Source organism: Lycorma delicatula, chromosome 6 (genome assembly GCF_047948215.1).
Source record: "Lycorma delicatula isolate Av1 chromosome 6, ASM4794821v1, whole genome shotgun sequence".
In the NCBI taxonomy this organism is placed as follows: domain Eukaryota; kingdom Metazoa; phylum Arthropoda; class Insecta; order Hemiptera; family Fulgoridae; genus Lycorma; species Lycorma delicatula.
In genome coordinates this window covers 24,052,893-24,075,505 of record NC_134460.1, presented here as the reverse complement: position 1 = coordinate 24,075,505, position 22,613 = coordinate 24,052,893, and the positions used below count along the sequence as shown (strand labels likewise).

Sequence of the window (22,613 nt, the reverse complement as noted above, 5' to 3'; positions counted from 1 at the left end):
TCTCTTGAGGCTGGTTGGTTTTACGATTATCGATTGGTTCTTATTATCATTGTTCAGTTTGAATACATCATAATTAGACGTACGCTTGTCTCAAAAATTACAGTGATTGTGCATTATTTACATGACTAATACATAAAATACCTTCTAAAAGTACTGATCGTAACATTTGTAAGTTTTTTTAGTATTCTAACATTAATGAACACTCTAATTATGATGTATAATATAATATCGTACTTTTTAATAAAAACCATAAAATGCCGTTTAGTTATTTACGAATGTCGTAGATTAATCACATATATTATTTATTACTAGTTTATAGCAGTACAAGAAAAAATATGTCTATTGGGTGTTACGTACGCAATACAGTAATTGCACTTTCATGTCTGTTGGATTAAGTACAAGAACTATCATTTGGTAAATAAATTGTAGTAGGAGAAAGGCTACCAGTCATGTTGTGATATTGATAAGTCTTTTATCCAATAATAATTTGCAATTATTATATTTTTCTATAAAATACGATTAAATAAAAGTAATAACAGTGTAACAGCATTAACTTGGAATTACTCAATAAGCAAATAATGTGAAAATTTGTGATATGTAGACTACAAATTTTTTTGTGGTAAGAGGTGCTTATACTTTACAGGAATTGCTTGCTGAGTAATAAAATATAAATGATTTACCATTCTTGTGTTGCTATCTAAGTATAGAAATATTTGAAGTTTACAAATAGCTTATAAAATTTATTGAAGTTTAGTTCCATTATATTTATTCTAGATTTATATTTTCACAAAATGTGTACTTTTTTGTACACCCAATTTTTCTTGAATTATATTTTAAAAAGACAATTTTTTTAATATGGTAGTGGTGGGTTCCAGCACTCTCCTACAATTTTTATGAAATATATTGATACATTTTTATCCAAAATGATATATGAAATTAATGTTGCAAAAACATGTCCAAGATTCATGATAACCAGTTACATTATGCCTTGAAAGTTTATGATTTTGATAATGTAATTTTAGATTATACAGATGTATTGCATGACCATTATGCCAAAGATACACCCTTCAAAAGTTGTGTAGTTACATTAACGTTGGTATATTGTCCTCACCCATGATTCTGATTTAACTTCAAATATACATTATTTCAAGTCAGTGTTTTAAATTTTATTTAGGTCTAAAGCCAAATTCAGTTTTCATTAATAATTACATAAACACTAATCATACTATGTTTGCGCAGGAGCAGGCAGTTAGAAAACAAACAAACTAAAATTTTCTTCATCCATGGTTGCTGTGTTCATCACAAAAGATAATCAGGTGGTTTTTGAGACATTGACCATGCATAGTAATCAAGTAATAAATCTCCCTGTCTTAAGCTTAGAACTTCCAAGCATAGCATTTTACACCCCCTATGATTAACATAAATTAATTATTGTAAAATGAAGCATTATAAGTACTTACTTTATTTAATAATTTATTTTTTTCTGTTGCATTTTACATTGGACAACAATCGTAAACAATTTTGTCTTCTTTACCAACAGGGAGCGCATTTTATGAAGACATCCGTAACAAGAAGTTCCACCAGATTTACAATTATTACACAGCTTTAGAAGGGTTTATTTTGGTCATAGTGCTTTTATGATGATTAATATAACTTTTATTATTCAATTTTGTTTTCAAATAATGTATTTTTAAAATATCATCAGAATTGTGAACTAGGTAACCCAGAGTTACAATTATTATGGTTCTAGAGAGTATATCAGAGATGAGGCCACTAATATCTATAATTGTCCTTATCATAATTACTTTTTTTTTTACCCATAATTACAATTTTTCACCAAAATTCCTGATGTCACTGTTCTTTTTGCCTATATTTTGTATTTAGCTATTTTATTTTGAGTCTGTTTTTTTTAAAGAATATTCTTTTTTACAATGATTACAGTTTGAAAACAAACTGATTCATATTTATACTATAAGAAGTGTTTTTTTTATTCATGTAAAATTACAAAGTGTTTACCTATCAAACACTACTTTATCCTTTTTTTCTGTTTATTTGTCACTGATGTATTCTTCATGCTGTTTTCCCCTTTGATTACAGCTGACATTATTATAATTTTTTTAATGTTGCTTACTTAAGGTGTGGTCTAGAAGTATTTTTATGTTAATATGGAATATACTTATTTTGTTTGTGTTAAATATAAACTATTTCAAATATTGTCAGGAGTTGCAGCTTTAATTAGTAAATACCTTAGTAGCCCTAGCTTAAGCTTGAAGCACCCCCTCTCCACCAAAAGTAAAGATTTTTACTGTGAAGTCAAATTACTGATGACTATCATTTAGGGTTTTTCCTTAGTCAGAAACACTAATAGTGTTTTTGTGTTTTTTTTTAATAGGAAAAATATAGAATATATTGTATAGGAATAAGATAATACCCTAGATTTTGAATGTAGATTTCTATATTCTAAATTCATCTTTCCTTTTCAAATGAAAACGTCTCTAAATTGTTTACAAAATGTTTTATATTGTTGAATTATGAAATTCTACCTAAATTTCTCTTATTCCTGGTTCTGTTTGAACATATCTGTCTAGTTTTCAGCCATATTATTTTGAATACTGATTTTTAACCCATTATTGTTGGCCAGTGTGCTTGCTCTTCTTTATTTTTTATTATCATTAAATATGTCACATTACCTCTCCTAGTATATGTTTAGTCTCATCAGTCTCCATATTTTATCATTAATGTAAATTACTTGCAGTATATTTAGCGTTCCTTTGGTCAATTAAATATAAGTAACCCCAGTCTTTTGTCTTTTACTCCAGATATATTGAAAAGTACTGAAAGTACATTTTTGGGACTTTTTTTTTCATTGTTTTAGTTCAGATTTCATCTAAAACCACAAAAATTACCCCATAATTTGGGTCCCAAGAATTACTGTCTGCTTAATTTTACCAAAGGTGCTGAAATTAGAGTGAAACATTTTGCCAGTCAACATTTACTAACGTAGTGTTTCCAAACGTACTTTTACGTGTTTCCAAACGTACTTTTACATGAACTTTCTTCGTTTTCACCAGTAGAATGTGCTTTGTAAGTTTGTTACATTCTTCATGCATCATTCTGTTTAAGAGTATATTATTCTGTATATACTCACAAAATAATGCCAAAGAACCACTTCTTTCAATGAAAGATAAATTTAATACAGTATGCAATAATCATACTATTTTCAAGAATAAGATGGTGTTTTTTTTTTTCCAACGAAAGGCTTTAAGAGTATATTATTCTGTATATACTCACAAAATAATGCCAAAGAACCACTTCTTTCAATGAAAGATAAATTTAATACAGTATGCAATAATCATACTATTTTCAAGAATAAGATGGTGTTTTTTTTTTTCCAACGAAAGGCTTAACATTTAAGATAATAGAAGGAATTTGATAAAACTAATGATTACCAATATATCATCAGTGATCCTTCCTCTCATGTCTAGAGTTGGTGACCAGATTCATATCCAGCTGACAATTTCCCACTATAGCTCACAGCTCTCTACCATTCAAATTAATGTGCCTAATGTTTCTCCTATTGCCTCTTCAATTTGATCCAGCCATATTTTGGCTGTTTTCTGTTTGACCTGCTGCTCTCGATTTTTCCCTGTATGACTATCTTCTCAAAATTTTTGCCAGGAGTACAGACTATATGTCTGAAAAAGAGGTGGATGTCTTGGAAGCATATTACAGACAAGTTCCTCTGTATACCCAGCTCATTTATAATCGAGTTGTGCGTCCTGTTTTTCCGTCCATGTGACATGGAGCATTGTTCTCTAGGTTTACATTTGAAATGCATCAATTCTTTGGTCTTCCACCTTGATGGTCCAGGTCTCAGCACTGTGCATGACTACTGTAAAGAAGACAATACCTGTAGCAGTCAAAGTTTTGCAACCAACTGCAAAGCTTTGTATTCCTTGTGACTGCTCTATCCTTTCAAAGAACTGTCAACTTCATGAGTGCCTCCTTCACCAAGATAATTCTTCATATTTTAGCCAACAAGCCTCCATCTTTATCTATTGTGGATCCTAAATATATGAAACAGTCCACCTTTTTGAAATTACACAGCACATTACTGACTGGAAGGTCATTGGCTCTTGTCTATGATCATAAACTTTGTTTTTCTGATGTTTAATTTCAGCCCTTATGCCTTATTTTCTTGCTGAACTTTGTCAAGGTTCTTCTTCATTTCATCTTAAGAGCTTGTGAACAGGGTAGTAAGTATCATCAGCAAACATTAAGTTGGTTATATGCTGGACTCCTATTCGCACACCCGTCATGCCAGTTTGATATATTTGTCTTAAATGTTGAAAAAGATCGGAGACAAAATACATCCCTGTCATACTCCTCGTAACGGATAAAAGGACTCTGTTGTCATTTTCCAGTCTAAGTACTGTGCTCTTCTTTACATATTGGTTTTGAATGAGGGTAATAAGATGATCAGGAAAGCCCACCTCCATCAATATCACCACAGTTCTTTTCACCTGATCAAGTCAAAGGCCTCCTTGGCATAATCTAGGAAGCATATTACAAGAGAAGTGTTGAACTGTCTGATTTTCTCTATCAGCTGCATAATATTTAGAATTTGCTCATGCGTATTCTTTTCTTTGACAAATCTGGCTTACTCTGCAAGAACTTCTCTGTCCAGGTAATATCGTAGACATTTATGGAGTATATACAACAAAATTTTGCTCGCATGTGAAATCAGAGAAATAGTTGTATAATTTTTGTATCACTGTGTGTGACTTTTTTTATGTTGGGGGTATGAACACAGAGGTTGCCCACTCAGGCCATTTACCAGTTAACCATGTATAATCTGGTGTGTAGTCATAACACCCAATTCATTTGTTGCTTTGACCACTGTGACACTACCTGACCCTGGTAACTTATCTCACAATTTCTTTATTGCTTTCTGCATCTTCTCTTTTTTGAATTTTTGGTTTTCTCTTGAACACTAAAAAGAGCAGAACTCTGTGAGCTCTGCTTCATCATGATATAGGTTGCTGCAATACTCTTTCCATCTTCCTCCAATCTCTAGATAGCATGGTGTTATAGAACCAGTGAGAAGTATAACAAAACTGAATCCAAAAACTGTGTGCAAGGTTTCACTTGTCACCATTCATAGTTTCAAAATCCATTTTAAGTGAAATAATAACTACCTTTTTTGAGAAATCGTCATTTATGTTTTTTTATTATACGTGGGCTGGACCAAAAGTAATGTACGTTTTGAAATAAATACCAACTAAATAAAAAAAATAAATTTTATTATATACATTTGAAAGGGACAATCTTAAACTATTTTTTACACAGTTGCCATTTGAATTGAGGCACTTATCATAATGATGCACAAGCTTTTCAATTCTTTCTCTGTAGAAATCTGCCGCCTTAGATTTTTGGCACCCATCTTGTACAAAACTTGTGATAACCAAGCTCCCCGACACAATTTCATGTAGTAAACTTCGTGAAATTTGGAGGAAATGTAGCAAGAGTTCCATAATCGTAATGCAGCTGTTTTCACAAATTTTATCGTTGATTTTCATCATCAGTCACAAAACTAAATTATTCCATCTCTAAAATTAGGTAAAAACCTAATCACTGAACGCACCTCACAATTCGCAGGATTTTCTATTGAGGCGCACATTTCAATAATTCACAACAAACAAAGTAGAAAAATCACAGTCCACACGCTGTGACAGCTTGATGCGTACTCAGTATAGAAACATTTAGATGTCAAGGTGGCAGTTCTATCCCCACTAACCTCTACACTAGGCACAAACGTAAGTTACTCTCTGGACTGCACTCGTATTTGGTCAAACAGAAGCATGGGTTTAACTTATTATAGTTGTTAATTTTGTATTAAAACTTGAATTTAAATATGTTTTATGAATAATACTTATGCATGAAATAATATAAATAATGGTGGTATTAAACGATAGCAATTAAAATTCAGTTTTCATAAAGCAAATGAAGTATAACTACAATAACGTAAACCATTTTTAAACTTTACACCAAGTATTTGTTTATAATGTAATTAAATTTTTTTATTAATTGCTTAACAAATAAATTATATAACTTTATGTTCAACAATGTATTAAACTGTTTTTACGTTATATGGGTATAAGATGGGATCGGCATGTACATTTCAATTATCATAATTGCTATACATATTACACATTATCTGTTATAATCCGACTAAATTTATATGTGCTGCGACAAGAATTCTGTCGTAGCCTTTTTCAGTTTTTAGAATATGATGCATCTTTGATTTGATTTATTTTATATTTTTCCCAATATTTTTAAAAATTTCTGTTAATTGACTCTCCAGCTTTCACAGACCAAAGGCCTAATCCATCTCCATCCAAAAACTGCAAACAATGTGCCATATGTTCCAAAACAACATGAACTTTCAATGTTTTAGAAACTTCTTTAGCTTTCAAACATTCATGTATCAATATGCTGAATCATTCATTTCTGTCTATTTTTTTTTTTTGTCATGAAGTAATGACTCACAACCTTGTTCATAGCATTGAAAGCAGAAATGAAGGCATCAATCGAAGAGTTCCATAGATTTCTGGATCGAGAAGTCTGTCAGCCTCTGTTAATAACTTCCGGCAAGCATTACCCTCAAAAATATCATCTTGACCATTTTTGGGTACATGCTTCAGTTTGTATGGCCAAAATAAGGCTTTTCATGACTAATAAGATGAACCAATCCACCCCAAAATAAGTGGTTTACATAGCCTTGTAAAATATGCAGTTCAGGTATTACACACTTTTGGATAAAACATACTTTGTTGTCTTCATTGAAAATCGTAGGATTTACAGTTCTGTAGCATTCTCTAGCTACATTTTTGTCATTACCTGACAAACAAGATTTTTCATAATCTTGTTTCAAATCTCCTTAGGTTTTCAACCTAGCATGTGGTCAACAAAATGAGCCTCATTTACACTGCTTATTACAATGCTATTCTTCTCATTGTTACTATCGTCCTGGCATTTTCTAATTCCCCCAACGATATGAAGCAATAAAGGCAGAGAAAAGATGATGTTGCTGTTTGTTGACCATTCATATTGAGGGAATTTTAAAATCTGAAGCAAACTTGAGTGGTATTTAGATTATACAACTCAAATATCAGCTTGATGTATGTGTAGTGTACATCTCCTTTATTCCAGGCACTACGCATAATCAATCTATTAACACTAGTTAAAATACAATTTTTGCCTGTCATTCCACCTTCAGAGTACACATTTTTCTATTTACATTACTTTTGAGATTTTCACAATATTTTTTTACTGAGTAACAGTAGAAAAACAGATATGCTTATTTTGTAAAACCCTTTACCACTCTCTCTGTCATCACTTTAATATGAAAATTGCCAATGAAATTCCTCTCTGTTATGATATATTCGAGCAGTTCTTTGGCATCCACTCAAATAAGTGGCCTTTTTGCTTTTAGACCATTTTTGATTTCATAATCAAGTATACTTTCTTTATAAACATGTCAAGAATATTTAACGTTTTAGTCATATGTTTTTAAAAATATGATTCATCCTTTTTTGTGGATAGCTATAATTGACTTTTGCTTCTCCTCTTGATGTAATTTTAATGGATATTACAATTTGTTAATGAAATAATTAACAAATTAAAATTAATTTAAAAATTACTTAATGAAATAAGTTCATCATGCAACACTCAATACATAAATGAAATACTATTCTTTACAATATATGAAAAAAAGTAATGTGCAATAAGACTTTTTTTTTACCTTCCCCTTACCCTAACACCCCTTGTTCACAAGTGAATGAAATAATATTTATGTTTTTTTATATATAAATATTATTCATAAAATATATCTATATTCAAATTTTAAATAAAAATGAACAAGTACATTAAGTTAAAGTAACATATTCCTATTGACCAAATGCAATAAAAAAAAAAATGTAAATAATGATTTCCCAAAAAAGGAAGGTACAGATACAATTTCATTTAAAACGGCTTTTGAACCTATGAATAGTGCCAAATGAAACCCTACACAGTGTTTTTGGTTTCAGTTTTGTTATACTTGTTAATTCTGTAATGCACTGTGATATAGTCTGTAAGGTTTGAAGGTGTTCATTCGTAAGTTGCCTTATTTCTTTGAATGTGGATGGCATGTCATTATTCCTGTGGAATTCCTCAATTTTATTTCAGGTTTGTTGGATGTATGAATTTTTATCTTGATGACAATCTTTGAATTCCAGCTGGCAGTCTCCAGTAAAGTACTGAGGACTGACCAGTGGTGCCTTTCACTCTTCTTTGTTTCTCTAGAAGTTGGATTGTTTCATTGGAGAACCAGTTTTGTTTGCTTCTAGACTGCTATACTTCTTCAGCTATCTCCTGTGTGGCTTCCAGGAGCATGTTTTTAAATTCTTTCCATTTTTTAAAAGGTGCTTATTTTTCACTTTAACTTGACTTTTAATTTGTGAAGGTGTACTGTCTTTTGAACTCTGAAAAGACTAACTTCTGTTTTACTCGATTGACATATCACTTGCCTCTAAAAAACAGACATAGCAGTTGATGGTCTGACCCGCAATCTGCACAGGGACATGTTTTTATATTCTTGGCCAACGATTTTCATCCTTTTGAAATCAAGGCATAATTGATTTGTTTTCAGTATCTGATCAATGGTAAGACCCACGTATACAGCTATGAGGATGCTGCTGAAAAACCTAACCTAACCAATACATAAAGTGTGTATTGGTTATTTGGAGTCTCTTCTCTTGACAGAATTGGAGTAATTGTTCCCTGCAATCATTTTTTTCACCAAGACCATAGCCACAGTGCACACTTATTGCCATTTCTTCACTGCCTACCTTTGCATTAAAGACTTTTAATGCAAAGATCGAAAGAAATCAAAATTGTGATTTCTTGCGACAGTAGCATGAAGCAGGTTGGTTAAAAACTCTTCTATTTCTTCATCTTCAGCTGCTGATGTAGAAGTGTATGTCTGAATTATATTGAGTCTCACCGGCTCTGTGTCTAATATCACCCAGAAGGATTCTGTCGTTAATTTGTCTATTCATATATAGCATCTTTCAATTTCCTCAATAATATAAGTGCAACACCGTTGCTCGATTGTTCTGATTTTCTTGAGAAATATACCTTCCAAATTTCCTTCCGATATACTGAAGTGGCCAGTGTCTCTTCAATGTGTCTCCGCTAGTCCCAGTATTGGATTTGACATTCTTTCTCAACAACCGCAAGCTTTTCAACTTTCATTAAACCTCTTTCATTAACTCTCTGCAACTTGCAATCTTGTGTACTTTTTCACTGATGGTAGCTGAGGTCCCACTCACAGTTGTTCCCCATAGATCTGATTGGGGGGCTGGGAAATTTGAAACTATGTAACATTTAGCTACGTGGAAGATCATTATAGGTTTTCTGGAAAATTTACTCGTGCTGGTTTTTCCATTGCCTTCCTTGAGGATTTTCTGTCAAGGTTTATTCCTTTAGCCAAATGGTTCAGTTTTAAGTCACTGGATACTCACCTGTTCACTCCAAGACAACATAATATCAAAATCTTATCTGGGTGCAGTTGTGAGTGAGATATGAAATATTAAAAGATTGATGTTGCCATTTTGAAATTGTTGAATAATGTTTTACCATAATTTTTTATCTTTTAGAGAAAGTTGGTGCAAATGTTACACATTATAATGATTTTTCAGTCCAATCTTGAGATATAGATTTTTATTTAAAAAATACACACTGGTAGAAAGAAAGAAAACAAAGAGGAAACGGCGCAATTATTTCATTGATCATTTTTTGTACATTTGAAATGTAGAATAAGAAAATGAATAGGGAGATACTTTTAGTGACAATATATATTTCTATTACTTATCCTGACTTTAGCCATGAATCTTCTATATAACAATGAAAATTGTAGATTAATTTTGTATTTCAATATTACTTCGATTTTTTTTTTTTTTAATTGATATCTAAATTTTGTGTTGCAGTTAATGGCTCCAGATCCACCTCGTATTGGTAGCGAGTGTCTGTCATCAGTTAACTCTGAACTTTTAGTGATGGCAGTAAACAGTGATGATAGTGATGATAATGATGATATTGATAATAACAATGATATTACATCATTAGGTTACACACTTTTTACTAGTACATATGATATGATGAATAGTGTAAGTGTCAATCTGTTGCTGTCCATAATTCCTCCACATTAAAAGTAAATTACGTATTTGACACATTCTCATGACCTGTTATTGTCATCGACAAGAAAGTTTCACCAGTAATATAATTCAAAAGTTTGTGACAGATTATTAAAGTTTGTGTCTTTCTACTCTGAAATCAAGAGTTTGGGAATGAACTTGGCAACAATACTGTGCATTTCTAATATTTTTGGTTAGGATTTTGAGATATGAACTTTCTGAAATTGCACTGCCTTCTGTTTTCTTGTAAACTGTTAAATGTCAATTTGAACTCACCAAATCATTAACTTAGTTAATTTGGGTTACCCATCATGAATGACCATTGGCTCTGGTAGATTGTCAACCACTTTTAAATAAACCATTGGTAGCATTGTGTGCCGCTCATAGAGTTCTCCTCATAGCCTCTTGAATTATTTTGTGTGTTTCGGTAAAATATTTGCCAAGCTGAGTGCAACTCTTTGTTTCTGTAAGTACATTGTAAATATTGCTGAAGCCACCAAACAACACCTACTTCGAATGAGAGGCTATACAAAAATTAATCATGATAGACACATGTAGTTAGTGCATGGTTCCCACAGGTAAGAAAAGTCAGGAAATATAAACTTACATCAGGAAAAGTTAGGAATTTTTAGAAAAATCAGGAAAAATTGCAAAAAAATCTCAGAGAAATGTTTTTTCAGAGGTGGCTTTTCCATTAAAAAATAAATCTTCTTGTGGAGAATTTGCACAAAGAGACAATAAAAAATTTATCAACAAAGTTTTTGTGCAATTGTAGATGCTGGGGGCAAGAATGTTTTCATTACCAAAAAATGTTCACTGCTGATGGAAGCTCTAGAAGACGATATAAAAAATGTAGAAAAAAGAGAAAACTTCTTTCAACAACAAAATAGAGTCCTGAAAAGGAAAATGCAAGCAGAAATTAAAAAACGAGGAAGAAAGGAAAACGTTGGGAGCTACACTCTTGGTAGAAGAAAAATAAATAGCCACTAAAATTCAAGTTCTAGTAAAGAGCCAACCATTAGGAACCTAAAGATATTGAAGAAAAGTTACCCTGTGTTTTATACTTACATAATAATATGTATGTAATGAGATCACTTTTTTTTATGTTTTGGTATACGCTAGAATAATAATGACAAAATATTTTTTCAAGTAAATGCTAATGTTTTTTTTCTGTACAAAATAAGGTGTTTTATTCTTTTCTTACCTGTATTACTTTTAGCACACTGATTTTAGTTTTCCTTTAAATTGTGATCATATATATATTCTTTGTTAAATTGACTTTCTGATTCTTACCATTTTTATACAAGCCTAGTTATTAAATATTGTTTTTTGTTTACTTTGAAAAATAATAGGCTAGTTTTTTGAAAAAAATTTAAGCAATATAGGTCCAAGCCAATTATTTTTAAAAATTGATTTAGTTAGTTTTTATTTCTTATCTATTATTTTTAGGTATTATGATGTTCATTTTTATGCAAGAAACCATTTTTTTGGTACTTTGCAATATAATTTACAGAAACAATTATCACAAAAAATAGCCTAATTTTAAATGTATATTGTAAAAAAATCATTAAAAATATACTTTAAAAAGTGAATGTCATAATAAAAAATTGGGCAGCTATGGGGATGGTGGAAGCTGCAAAAAAAATAAATATGTGTATATTTTGCAGAGTAAACAGCAATAGCATAACATTATGAGTCAGGAAACATTTACTAAATTTGTCAGTAAAAGTCAGGAAAACTAATCTTAAAATTCGATGGGAACCCTGCAATGAGAGAGAGATTGTCTACTACTTTCTATGTTATGTAGTGATACCAACCACACATCTCAAAATATATCTAAGCACAAGAGAAACAAAAATTTTTTGAACACGCCCCATGTGTAAAAACAGTAATGTAAATATGTGGAAATAAAAATGTAATGTGAAAAACATATCTGATATGTTTTTATATCTGGTGAGCTTTGATTTCCAATATACACGAGGTAGGCTTAAAAATATTAGTATCTAATGCAAGGTTCACAAATAAAAACTAGGTCTTTCCTAGGCATATGTCAATTTTTCATATACAAAAGCAAGTGCTTAACTGTTTTGCTGTATTGCTATCAAACAATACATCCTGATTGAAATAATCTAAATTTAAATACCGCATTTTGACTTTTTGTGTTGAAATCATGAGTTTAATGAAAACATCTAGGGAAAAAATATCTACTCATTAATACTATTGATCTTTTTTTCAGTAAGCTCCCTTTTTTCACGCTATATTTATCTTGTTCACCCAGTTAAGATGTGTCCCATCCAGAATTATATAATAAAAAAATTATATTTTTATATAAAAAGTGTTTGTAAAATGATGATTACTTTATATATGTCTAATTTATTAATGGCCAGATTTGACTCTTTTCATTGATTTATTACATTAGTTTAATTACTTTGTCTTCTGGTTTAAGAAACTTTTTTTTATTATTATTATAATTTAAAATTAGTTTATCTTAATTTTTTATGTAGTTTTCTCCATCTGTCTTTCCAAATTGATTCAGTTATTCATAACTTTCAATTTTGTTCTCATCTTTTAACTTTTCATATACCTGACATCTTTTATCCTCATGTATTCTAATATTTTATTTCCTCTGTAATTTCCTTCATTGTATCTTCTGATATCTTCTTTATTGTACCAAATTATATAACTCATTAAATCTAAAATGTGTTCACTGATATATTTTTTTGTTTTATAAAAGTTGAAATTTTTTTCTGCTTCAAATCTTTTCTTTCACATTTTTAATATTCTCCTATTTTCAAAACCCTGCATGTTTTGTTTGCCTGACTTTCCTACTGTCCACATATTTCTGCAGAAAAGTAGTGCCAAAATTAATATTTTTAATAGTTTCTTCCAAACTCATAAATTCATGTCATTTTTCAATTTATATTAAATTCAGTCTGTTATATTTTTTTACTTTTATTTTATTTTCAAATTAAATTCTTATCAGCAATTAATATCATTCATTAATTCTTCTAACTTATTTTTAGTTATTGCTAATAAATCAGTTATTATTTTGCAAATTTGGGTAACTAGAGGAGAGATCATTCCTCTAGCTTTCCTTGTTCTTAACTTGTACCATCATCCTTCAAATTGTTTGTTCCACAATACCTCTTGTTCTTCAGTCATTTCTTTAATATGCGCATTCAGTTCCTCATATTTCCCTACTATCATCAGTATACTTTACTTCTTTCCACCTATACTTGTTCACATGATATATGATGATCAGGTGTATACACATATCAAACGCTACTGTTATCTTTTTACCATTAGCCAAGTCCATATGTATATGTAGCAGTTTGCTAACCTTTAGATTAGCCTGGTTTCTATTATAGCAATAAAAATTTGCCTTACTAAATTAGAAAGAAGATATCTTTTTTAATTGGCATTCATGGTCTTTATGTAACGCTCACTGCTATTTATTTACTTGTAGCTATCCTGTTTGTATATCTCATTTCATGTATTTTATTTTCTGTTATCTTCAATAGTATTGCAGTTTTATTTTGTACATTTATTTTGACATAATTTACGTCTACACATTTAGAAAATAGAATTATTTGCTAACTTTATGAATACTGTCGTTTTACTCTCATTCTTACTTCTTCTTTTTCCTGATAGTTCATTATATTCTCTTAAAAGAAAGTACATCAGCTCATTTAAACACCTTTACTACCCTACTCAAAATTATCAACTTCAAATTTGTACATTCAAGTTGAAAAGCTATGAGTTAGATTACCTTCTGTACTCAGCTTACATTTTTTCAACATACTTTTCATTACTTACTTACATCATCATTAACTAATTTTTAAAAGATTGTAATTAACTTGTCTTTCTCTGTACTTGAAATGCTAATTAATTTTTAGACCTTTTATTCTCTTCCAGATATATTTTCACAGATAGTAGGTTTAATTTATTTTTATATTTTATTGTGTTAGATTACAGGTAATAAAGATAATTATTGTATTTCATTATCGTAATGTGATGTATATGTTCTGCCAGCAGAATGGTGTTGAGAGTGAAGATGATGATGATGATGATGAAGAAAGTTTTGATAATGGTATTGATCATGTGGATGGTGTTTTCAATAATAGTGATAACATTGGATTTGACCATTCAACTGAACTGAGAGCAGAGTTTGATCATCCTGGAACTTCACAGAGCTCTTCAGTTTTGTGTGATAATAGAAGCAGCAGTTTAGATGGAGTCATTCATGATCAATACATTACTCTGGTAAATAATTAAAAATTTCATTATTAGATTTTCCACTTCTTGAGAAAAATTAACATAAAATAAATAAGTTAATGGATTTTGCCTCATTGAGTATACAGCAAAAAAAAAAACTGCTTTATACTGTTGAACTTTGTTCATATTTTTATTTATATACGCTGTTAGTCTTAAAATATGAAGAAAAAAATACACTATAATTATTTAAATGATGAAAATTTTCATCCTTGTTCACAGAAACATTTCAGTTGATCCAAAATTCCTTGGATGCTGTCTGTATTGATCAAGATTGTTTCTTATAACACCAGCAGCATTTTTAATTCTATTCATAAACTTCTCTTATATTGCCACTTTGTTCATACGCTAGAGTTTTTGTATGACTTGACAGGTTGTTGTTCATTATTATTAAGTTACTAATACTAATTAGGTATTAGTATTAGACTTTGAGACCAGTTATATGGTTTACCATTTCCAGTCCAGCTGCTTTAAGTAATTAATGTAATCAAATCTGAATAATCCTAGCTTCTTTTCAAACAGAAAAATTGCCTCATCATATAGAAAGTCATTGCCATGATGCTGATAAGTAAAATCTTGTAAGAGAAGTATTATTATTTTTCAAGATATTAGCATATGTTATATCATAAGATGTTCATAAAAATAAATAATTCAGTAATTCTGTTTCCAATAATAACATACTAAAAACACTTGTACGATGCTTTTGTTTGAAATTCTTTTAAAGTACTGGCTGTTCTTTACTTAATGCAAACCATTACAATGGAAATTCATCAAGTATTACGTTTTGCAGACTATGTTGAACATTCTGAATCAGATTTTTTTCTTCAACATGATGTTGGTGTTCTGCAAAATATGAAAATTAAAAGCCTCAGTAGAAAACGATGAGATATCAAGATAAAATAAGGAAATATCAGGATGAAATAACAATGAAATGTAAGGTTATAGCGTTTTAAATTCTTCTGTTTGATAATCTTTCTTAATATTAACAACATACATGTGGCACTTTTACAATAAAATTTGAAAACAAATATTGTTTCCCTATATTTTTCATGGAAAACTGAAAAGACATTTTTAAATATGTAATATGCACAAAATTGTGTTTTATTCATTTTTGTAAGCTTAATTATTCAAATAATTCTTTGTGAGACACCTTTTACCCAAGTACTCCTAATACTACTGTACTATTCATGTCGAAAACATTCCCATCACTTAAGAAGCAATATTTTTTACAATAATAATTAAGCTATATTTTTACTTCTACAATTTCAATATAGTTTGAAAAATTTATGTTTTATCATATTTTGTTAAATCCCAATTTATTATTATTATAGACCACAATTTTTATTGTAAGTTTACTGAAACATTGGCATAAATTACTAGGTGTGGAGTAATTTATTTCAATACAGAACTAATATATATATATTTTTTTAAGAATGTTTGATTCATGCTTCAGTTCATATTTCGTTCAGAAATCACTGACATCTAATTTTGGTTTCCTAAGACCAAATAAAAAATGTAAAATTAATTTCCTAGAAAAACTTAAAATATGTTTTGAAAGTCACAGTCTTTCCCACAAACACACAAAAAGAAAACACAGTTTTCCCAGTGTTTTCTTTTAACTATTCTTAAAAACAAATAATATCCCATATAACTCCAATTATCCCAGTTTTTATCATTTGAAATGTGATTCTGAAATTTCTTCCTCATATTTTTTCTCTTAGACTTTGTAATAATTATATTTCCATTTAAGTTTAATATTCATGCGCTGAGTCATAACAAATGTTCAAACGTAATTTTATTGAATGTTTATCCTATTTGGACCTCATGCAGAATTTCATTTTATTTCCATACTTAATTGATAGTTAACATTTTAGAGTATAAATATTCTGTGCCTGGTCAATTACATCAGGATATTCATTTGATTTATTTATTGCTTTAAGTGTTTTGTTTATTAGAATTCTTTTTTTAGTGTTTTATTACTTATTTCTGGCTATTCAGGGCTTCATTCTTGATTTACTACTTAGGAGAAAAATTAAGTGGAATATTAAGGTACGAGTATGTAGGTGCAAAGTAAAGAAATTATTCTACTGTTGGTGTAAAATTTTGAGACATGCAACTCAAGGTGGCTCCCTGCTCCAATGACCAAAATTGTAACCAAAATTAAATGTGAACCATATTTATTGTATAAAATTTCATAGAAATCGGTTAATCAGTCACAATTTCACAAAAATCAGTCTGAAGATCTAATACAAAAAAATAACTGACAAAAAAGCAAAAGAATTATTCTTTTATCCCCCATCCCTGAATGAAATTGCCAAAATACATAAACGAAGTGACATGCTCATGTAATGGAATCATCTAATTATTCAGATTGAAGTTTTTACTCCATGTGGTGCTTGCTGATGTGTTTGCCTTAGGATCAGTTTACACTGATCCTAAGTGGGGGGTCCTCTGATTTTTGTACTTCACGAGGCAAAAGGGTCTGTATAAAGTTTTTTGTGGAGACCACTTCATCATCAGTGGCAATTGCCATCAATAGGTTGATGCAGATCCCTAGTGTTGTAACAAAGATTAGGATGATGAGCTATACAAGGTAGATCATGGATTGGTGTAATATCACATTTTTCCTTTATAGATTCAAATTATTTAATTATTTATTCAAATCTTTTGTTCATTATTAATTAAGTATATATTTGTTATGTATGTTCATTCATGACAAATTGTTTTTAATTTGGGTGCCAGACAGTTTTGGAGAAGCCCTGTCATTAGAAATTTTGAGGATTTTTTATAAATAACAGTATCCTTTTTCTGTTTTTGATAATTCCTCTCTTAAACTCATTCACGTCCTTCCCATGACCATTTCCTCTACCTCTGAAATTCCCTAAAAATATGATTATAGTTTTAACAGTAATAATAATAATAATAATAATAATATACAAAACATCAACAGTCAAACTGATTTTAATCTTCTTAAAATATCAAACTCTGATTCCTTCTCTCTATAAAACTTTAGCCATATGGAGGATAACAACATTAAGTTTTCCCATATTTACTATCTAAGAAATGAAACCAAATAAGTTGAAATGTTTCGTTCCAACAAGCTACCAGATTTTGCATGTTTTTCAGAACTTTGGTTGTCGAACACAGAATCCGTTTCTGACCTAGGTAATTTTCATCTTGCTGAAATGTTTTATAGAACTGCACATTAAAAACTGAAGCTGGTAGACCAACTTTTGTTGGTCTACTTTTTTGATTAAGTTGAAAGTTACTGTAAATTTTTGGAAGAAATTAATTTTGAATGCTGTTCAATTCAATGCCATAGACTAAAATTAAAATTGACAAAATTAAAATTAAATTCTATAGATGATCTTCTTCTGACTCTTTTGAAACCTGTCTACTTAAAATATTGGAAACTTTTTAAAATTCCCAATAAACTCAATATCTGATATCGTAGTATGTGACAGTTTTAAATTAATTTTGTAGAAAATTTTAATCTTGAAATGGATGAATTATTCATTTGATTTAACAGGACCAAGTATTTCATTCTCCCAGTCAGCCAGAATTACAAGGACCTCAGGCACCTGTATAGGCAATAATTAAAAAAATTTACTATAATTTTCAGTCCTATTTTGCAGATTATGTTCTTTAAGACAATAATTGTCAAATTGCAGCAATCATTTATTAATGAAAAGATGTAACAAGACAATGATTTTTTACTCTTTTAAAAGTGTCAACAATAAGAATTTGATTAGAACTTTGAGGACCTTGTCAGAAACAAATTGGAAAAGTAAAAAAAAAATATTGTTGATAAAAATTTAACAAGTTTCTTGTTAAAGACAAGATTCTTGTCAGAAGGCCTTTTTAGTTTCCCCTTTAGTTAAACTGAAACAGTTGAAAAAGAAAAAGAGACATACATGGATTACTAAAAGAATTAAAAAGTCTAATTTTAAGCTTGCAAACCTCTGTGAAATTTCTAAATATAATTCATCTACTGACTTACACAATTATATGAATATTTATTAACAGTTATGAAATTGTTACTGAAGTTAATCATAAAATGTTTATAATCATATAAGTTAATCATAATGGTAATTTAATGTTTAATTCTAATAATAAATTTGTGGACTAATACTAAAAGAAAAGTTCAGTAACTTAATTTAAAAAAATGATAGGCCAATTTATCTGTTTTTTTCTAAAATGTTTGAAAACATAACATTTTAAACTTTCAGCATGGTTTTATTTAAAATACAGTTAAACAATATTACTCTGTTGAATTTTTAAATATTTCTAATTAAAAAAAAACATGTAATTTTCTGTATCAATCATAATAAAAGATTTATTTATTTAGTACAAGAATGTGACTTAAAGAAAAGATAAAATGTGTTTTTTGCCCCCATCCCTCTCAAAGAGGGAAGGGATTGAGTAGGCATACATCCATCAGAAAGTATCTTAGCTACCTAAAGAGCATTAATTTATGTAAAAAAATGTTACCTACACTTTAGGAAAATGTTGAGGTACAGTTCCTGTAAGACCCATACAGCCCTGCCCTCTTAACTGATTGATACCAGAATTAATTAATATCAGTGCCCAAAAAGTAGGACTGATCTTGCAAAATTTTATCCAAATCAGCCCATACTATCTGGAAATATGTAACAAAAAAAAAATACAAATTTACCTATGTACATGTATGATTCTGGAAGTTTTCAATCCTAAAATTGTGTTTTTTTTTTTGTTAGAGTTAGGTTATGAGACATTAAGATCTGTTGTTGGGGGAAAACCCCCCCACAAGCAACGTTTGACTCGAGTAGCATACTTTCTCTTATATAGCTTAATGTGTAAATGTACAATTTGTCTGTATAGGCAGGAAGAAAAAAGTAGCTGTAATTGAATGCAAGCTTGTAATTAAGGTAATGGAATAAGTAAGTAATTTTTTAAATGTAATGTACCTAAACCCATTAAAATGAATAATTGGATCACTTATTGATGAGAGAATATATTTTTGTTTAATTCTTGCAATATTATCTCAAAATGTAGAATTATTAAACATACATAAAAATTAAAGAATTCTTTTGATGTAATTGTTTCATGATGTAATTAAAATTGTTATAAATTATACCTAGGCCCAGGTGCACTTTTAAACTGTGTTTATTTCTATTTATGGTGAGCTATGCTCATCAACAAAGCTGATTGGAGTAACACCAGTTTTTTCTGTGCAGTTATTACTTAGAGGGTTTTTAGTATGTTTGGATAAATTGAATCAATTGTATTTGTTATGAAGGTACAGCAGCAGAATAGATCAGTTGAAGAAAATGATATGCACGATGCCAATTGCAGTTTAAGAATCGCCAATGATGCTAGATCAGATATAACAATCAATTGTGATCAAGTAAAAGCAGCAATGATCGGCTTCACATTACCTCCATCAGCTATACCAGAATGGGCAAAAGGAATATCCGATCAAGATATTGCTGGTTATGTAAATAGATTGTTGTTAAAAAATAGTGGTTCTGAGAGAATTTGACTGATTTTGTTTTAATTATGATAAGAAATTATTTTAATGCTATTTCAAAAAATATCTTCTTATTTATAAATAGGTTTTATTATTCAAACAATTGTATTTAATTACATTCAATGTTATATTTTATTCATTTTTGAATGCTTGTAAAGTATTAAGAAATTGAACCTTTTGTAGCAGTTTGTTTAACCTATGTAGATCATTTTAGACCGAATGTTATTTTTATATGTAAAGGATGTTAATAAATTATGGGAATCCAGAAATAATTCTTTAACAGTTAAACATAGAATATTGAATTTAGCAAAAATTCCTACCTAAAAATGATCCAGTTTTCAATTTCAGACCACCACACCTCAAACCTCATTTTACAATATTTTTAAATGTGACTCAAATATTAAATGATTGCTATTTTAATTAGGGGTTGTCATAACCCAAAGTGTTTTATGTTAAAAGGTCTATTTTTTGTTGCTGTTTAAAATGATGTGTCACAAATTTGTTCTTTCCTTTTAAAATGTTCAAGTTGTCCTTACAAATGGGGCTTGGGGTATGGTAATCTCATACCAAAATATAGATTGTTTTGAGGTAGGATCATTTGCTAAATATCAGTTTTTTATATTTAAGTGCGGAAAAGTTATTTAAGGATCCCTTACTTTTTAAAATATATATGTACTTTTTTACTTTCCTGTCTATACTATAGCAGAGCTATATCTGTAGAAGGGAAAGTACTGTAATTGCTCCAATTTGGGCATATGCAGGCTTTTCCGAATCTTGATGTTTTGACACATAAGGAATCCAAAAAATATAAAACCAGATGGAAATTTCCTGGATGTTCATATCTACGTGTGTGTTTGGTGTCACCAGGTGATTTAGAGAAATCAACTTATATCTCCAGAACTACTGAACCGATTTTGACCAAATTTGGTCAGATTACTTCTACATATGAGACGTTGATGTCATAAAATTTTCAACGTGAAAGGTCAAAGCGATGAGGCTGCAGAGCAAGGTCACCCTCAGTATCTCAAGATTTTGCCTAATTAAGGTCTTATTTTTCTTAGGCACATTTGTTAACCATTAAAAAATAATATTTGCAAAATTTCCCCACCTCAAAAAATGATCTATACTAGTGGATAAGTGAGTATACTGTATCAGTAGTATAACCCATTGTCACCACAAGGAGTGTTAGGGTAGCACTGATGTGCTAGATTAAGTTGTGTGTGTAAGTTGCATGATGGGAAAGATAAGTCTTACATCTGTGTTGTTAGCTTTTTTTTTTATTAAAAACATAAAACTTTTATTATACTCGTATGTTGGTTTTGTCATACAGGATGGTGCAACAGAACCAATTAAGAAGTTTTGAGGAGTTATAAAAAAAAGTAATGGGAATGTGTAATTTTTTTATTTTCTGAATTAGCAGTATATACCATTTTATAATCATTAAATTTTGAAAATAATATCTTCAAGTTGGTGGTCGTTTGCAGCAACACACTGTTGGGGACGATCTCTGAAGCTTTGTACAGCTCATTCATACATATTACTGGGTATGGCATTTACTTCTTCGATAATCCCCTCCCTTAGCTCTAGTAGAGTGTGAGGGCAACATTTAAACATCTTTTCCTTCAGATATCCCCAAAAAAAGAAATTACAATGTTCAAATCTGTGGGTGACTGCACAGGCCGTCCCACATCACCCCTTAGAGAGACCAGACATACTGGAAAAATTTCTCTCAAACCATTGAGTGAATTTCAGACTGTATGAACTGTACCCCCATCCTGTTGGAACCAAAAATCCCCCAATCCCTTCTCTTCAATTTTGGGCTGCAGAAAAGTTCACAACATTGATACATAACGTTCAGAATTTACAGTCGCACCATTCTCCTCAAAGAAGTACAGGCTTATCATGCCAAATTATGATAAAGGCACACCACACTGTTAGTTTAAGGGATTGTAGCAGTCTTTTGTGGATAATTCAGGTTTATTTTCAATCCAGTAGTGGAAATTTTGCTTATTCACAGCCCAAATGTACCTCATTGCTACTGAAGAAAGCTGCCTCAGGAGTGATCTGTGCAAGCATTTGCTCATACAGATTTTGTGGTTGGTGTAGTCTGTTGGGCTCAATTCTTGAGACATCATTATTTTGAAAGGTTGAAAATTCAAATCAAAATGCAGAATTCTCCTCAAACTGCGGTCTGACATCCCCAAGGCAACAGCAGAACATCTTTGTGATTGCTCGACTGCTGCTCTCACCAGCTGTACATTTTTTGATGAATCTTCATCAGCCGTGTGTACCTCTTCTTAGTGTGCTCCCAGTTTCCTCCGGTTAACTAACCAAGTACTGAATTGTTTGCATTTGGAATAGCATTGTGTAGAATATTGAACTGTTTGCCTAAAAGCTCTTTGGATCATGATCACAAATTGCTTGTTTTAAATTACACATGCACGGCAAACCACGATTTGTCCAAACCATGTTGGTTACTGAAATGGGCTCACTGCTGGAACATAGGGAGACCCACTTGTATCTGCCTATCCCCATCACTGCCTGAGCATTGACCCCTTCTACCATTTAGTTCTACCGCATTCTGTGTAACAATA

At 30.4% G+C, this 22,613-nt stretch overlaps 1 protein-coding gene across 4 annotated transcripts; it reads left to right on the top strand.

Annotated features, from left to right (window-relative positions):
- The first annotated feature begins 2 nt into the window (after positions 1-2).
- LOC142326744 (uncharacterized) lies at positions 3-20,686 on the top strand. Of its 4 annotated transcripts, none has more exons than XM_075369416.1 (4): positions 3-168; positions 10,032-10,211; positions 14,271-14,501; positions 19,789-20,686. In XM_075369416.1, the coding sequence occupies exons 2-4, from the start codon at positions 10,035-10,037 to the stop codon at positions 20,029-20,031; spliced, it is 651 nt and encodes a 216-aa protein (XP_075225531.1). In that variant the 5' UTR covers positions 3-168; positions 10,032-10,034; the 3' UTR covers positions 20,032-20,686. The 4 variants fall into 4 exon arrangements, with proteins under 4 accessions (XP_075225531.1, XP_075225535.1, XP_075225534.1 ...); XM_075369420.1 differs by having other exon boundaries at positions 6-168; positions 14,274-14,501; XM_075369419.1 differs by lacking the exon at positions 3-168 and adding an exon at positions 296-619.
- The last annotated feature ends 1,927 nt before the right edge of the window (positions 20,687-22,613 follow it).

Excerpts from the sequence above, each read along its gene's own strand:
- LOC142326744 (XM_075369416.1), top strand. The coding sequence starts at position 10,035 with ATGGCTCCAGATCCACCTCGTATTGGTAGCGAGTGTCTGTCATCAGTT. Across the intron at positions 10,212-14,270 it reads CATATGATATGATGAATAGT|CAGAATGGTGTTGAGAGTGA; the intron begins GTAAGTGTCAAT and ends ATGTTCTGCCAG. Across the intron at positions 14,502-19,788 it reads ATGATCAATACATTACTCTG|GTACAGCAGCAGAATAGATC; the intron begins GTAAATAATTAA and ends TTTGTTATGAAG.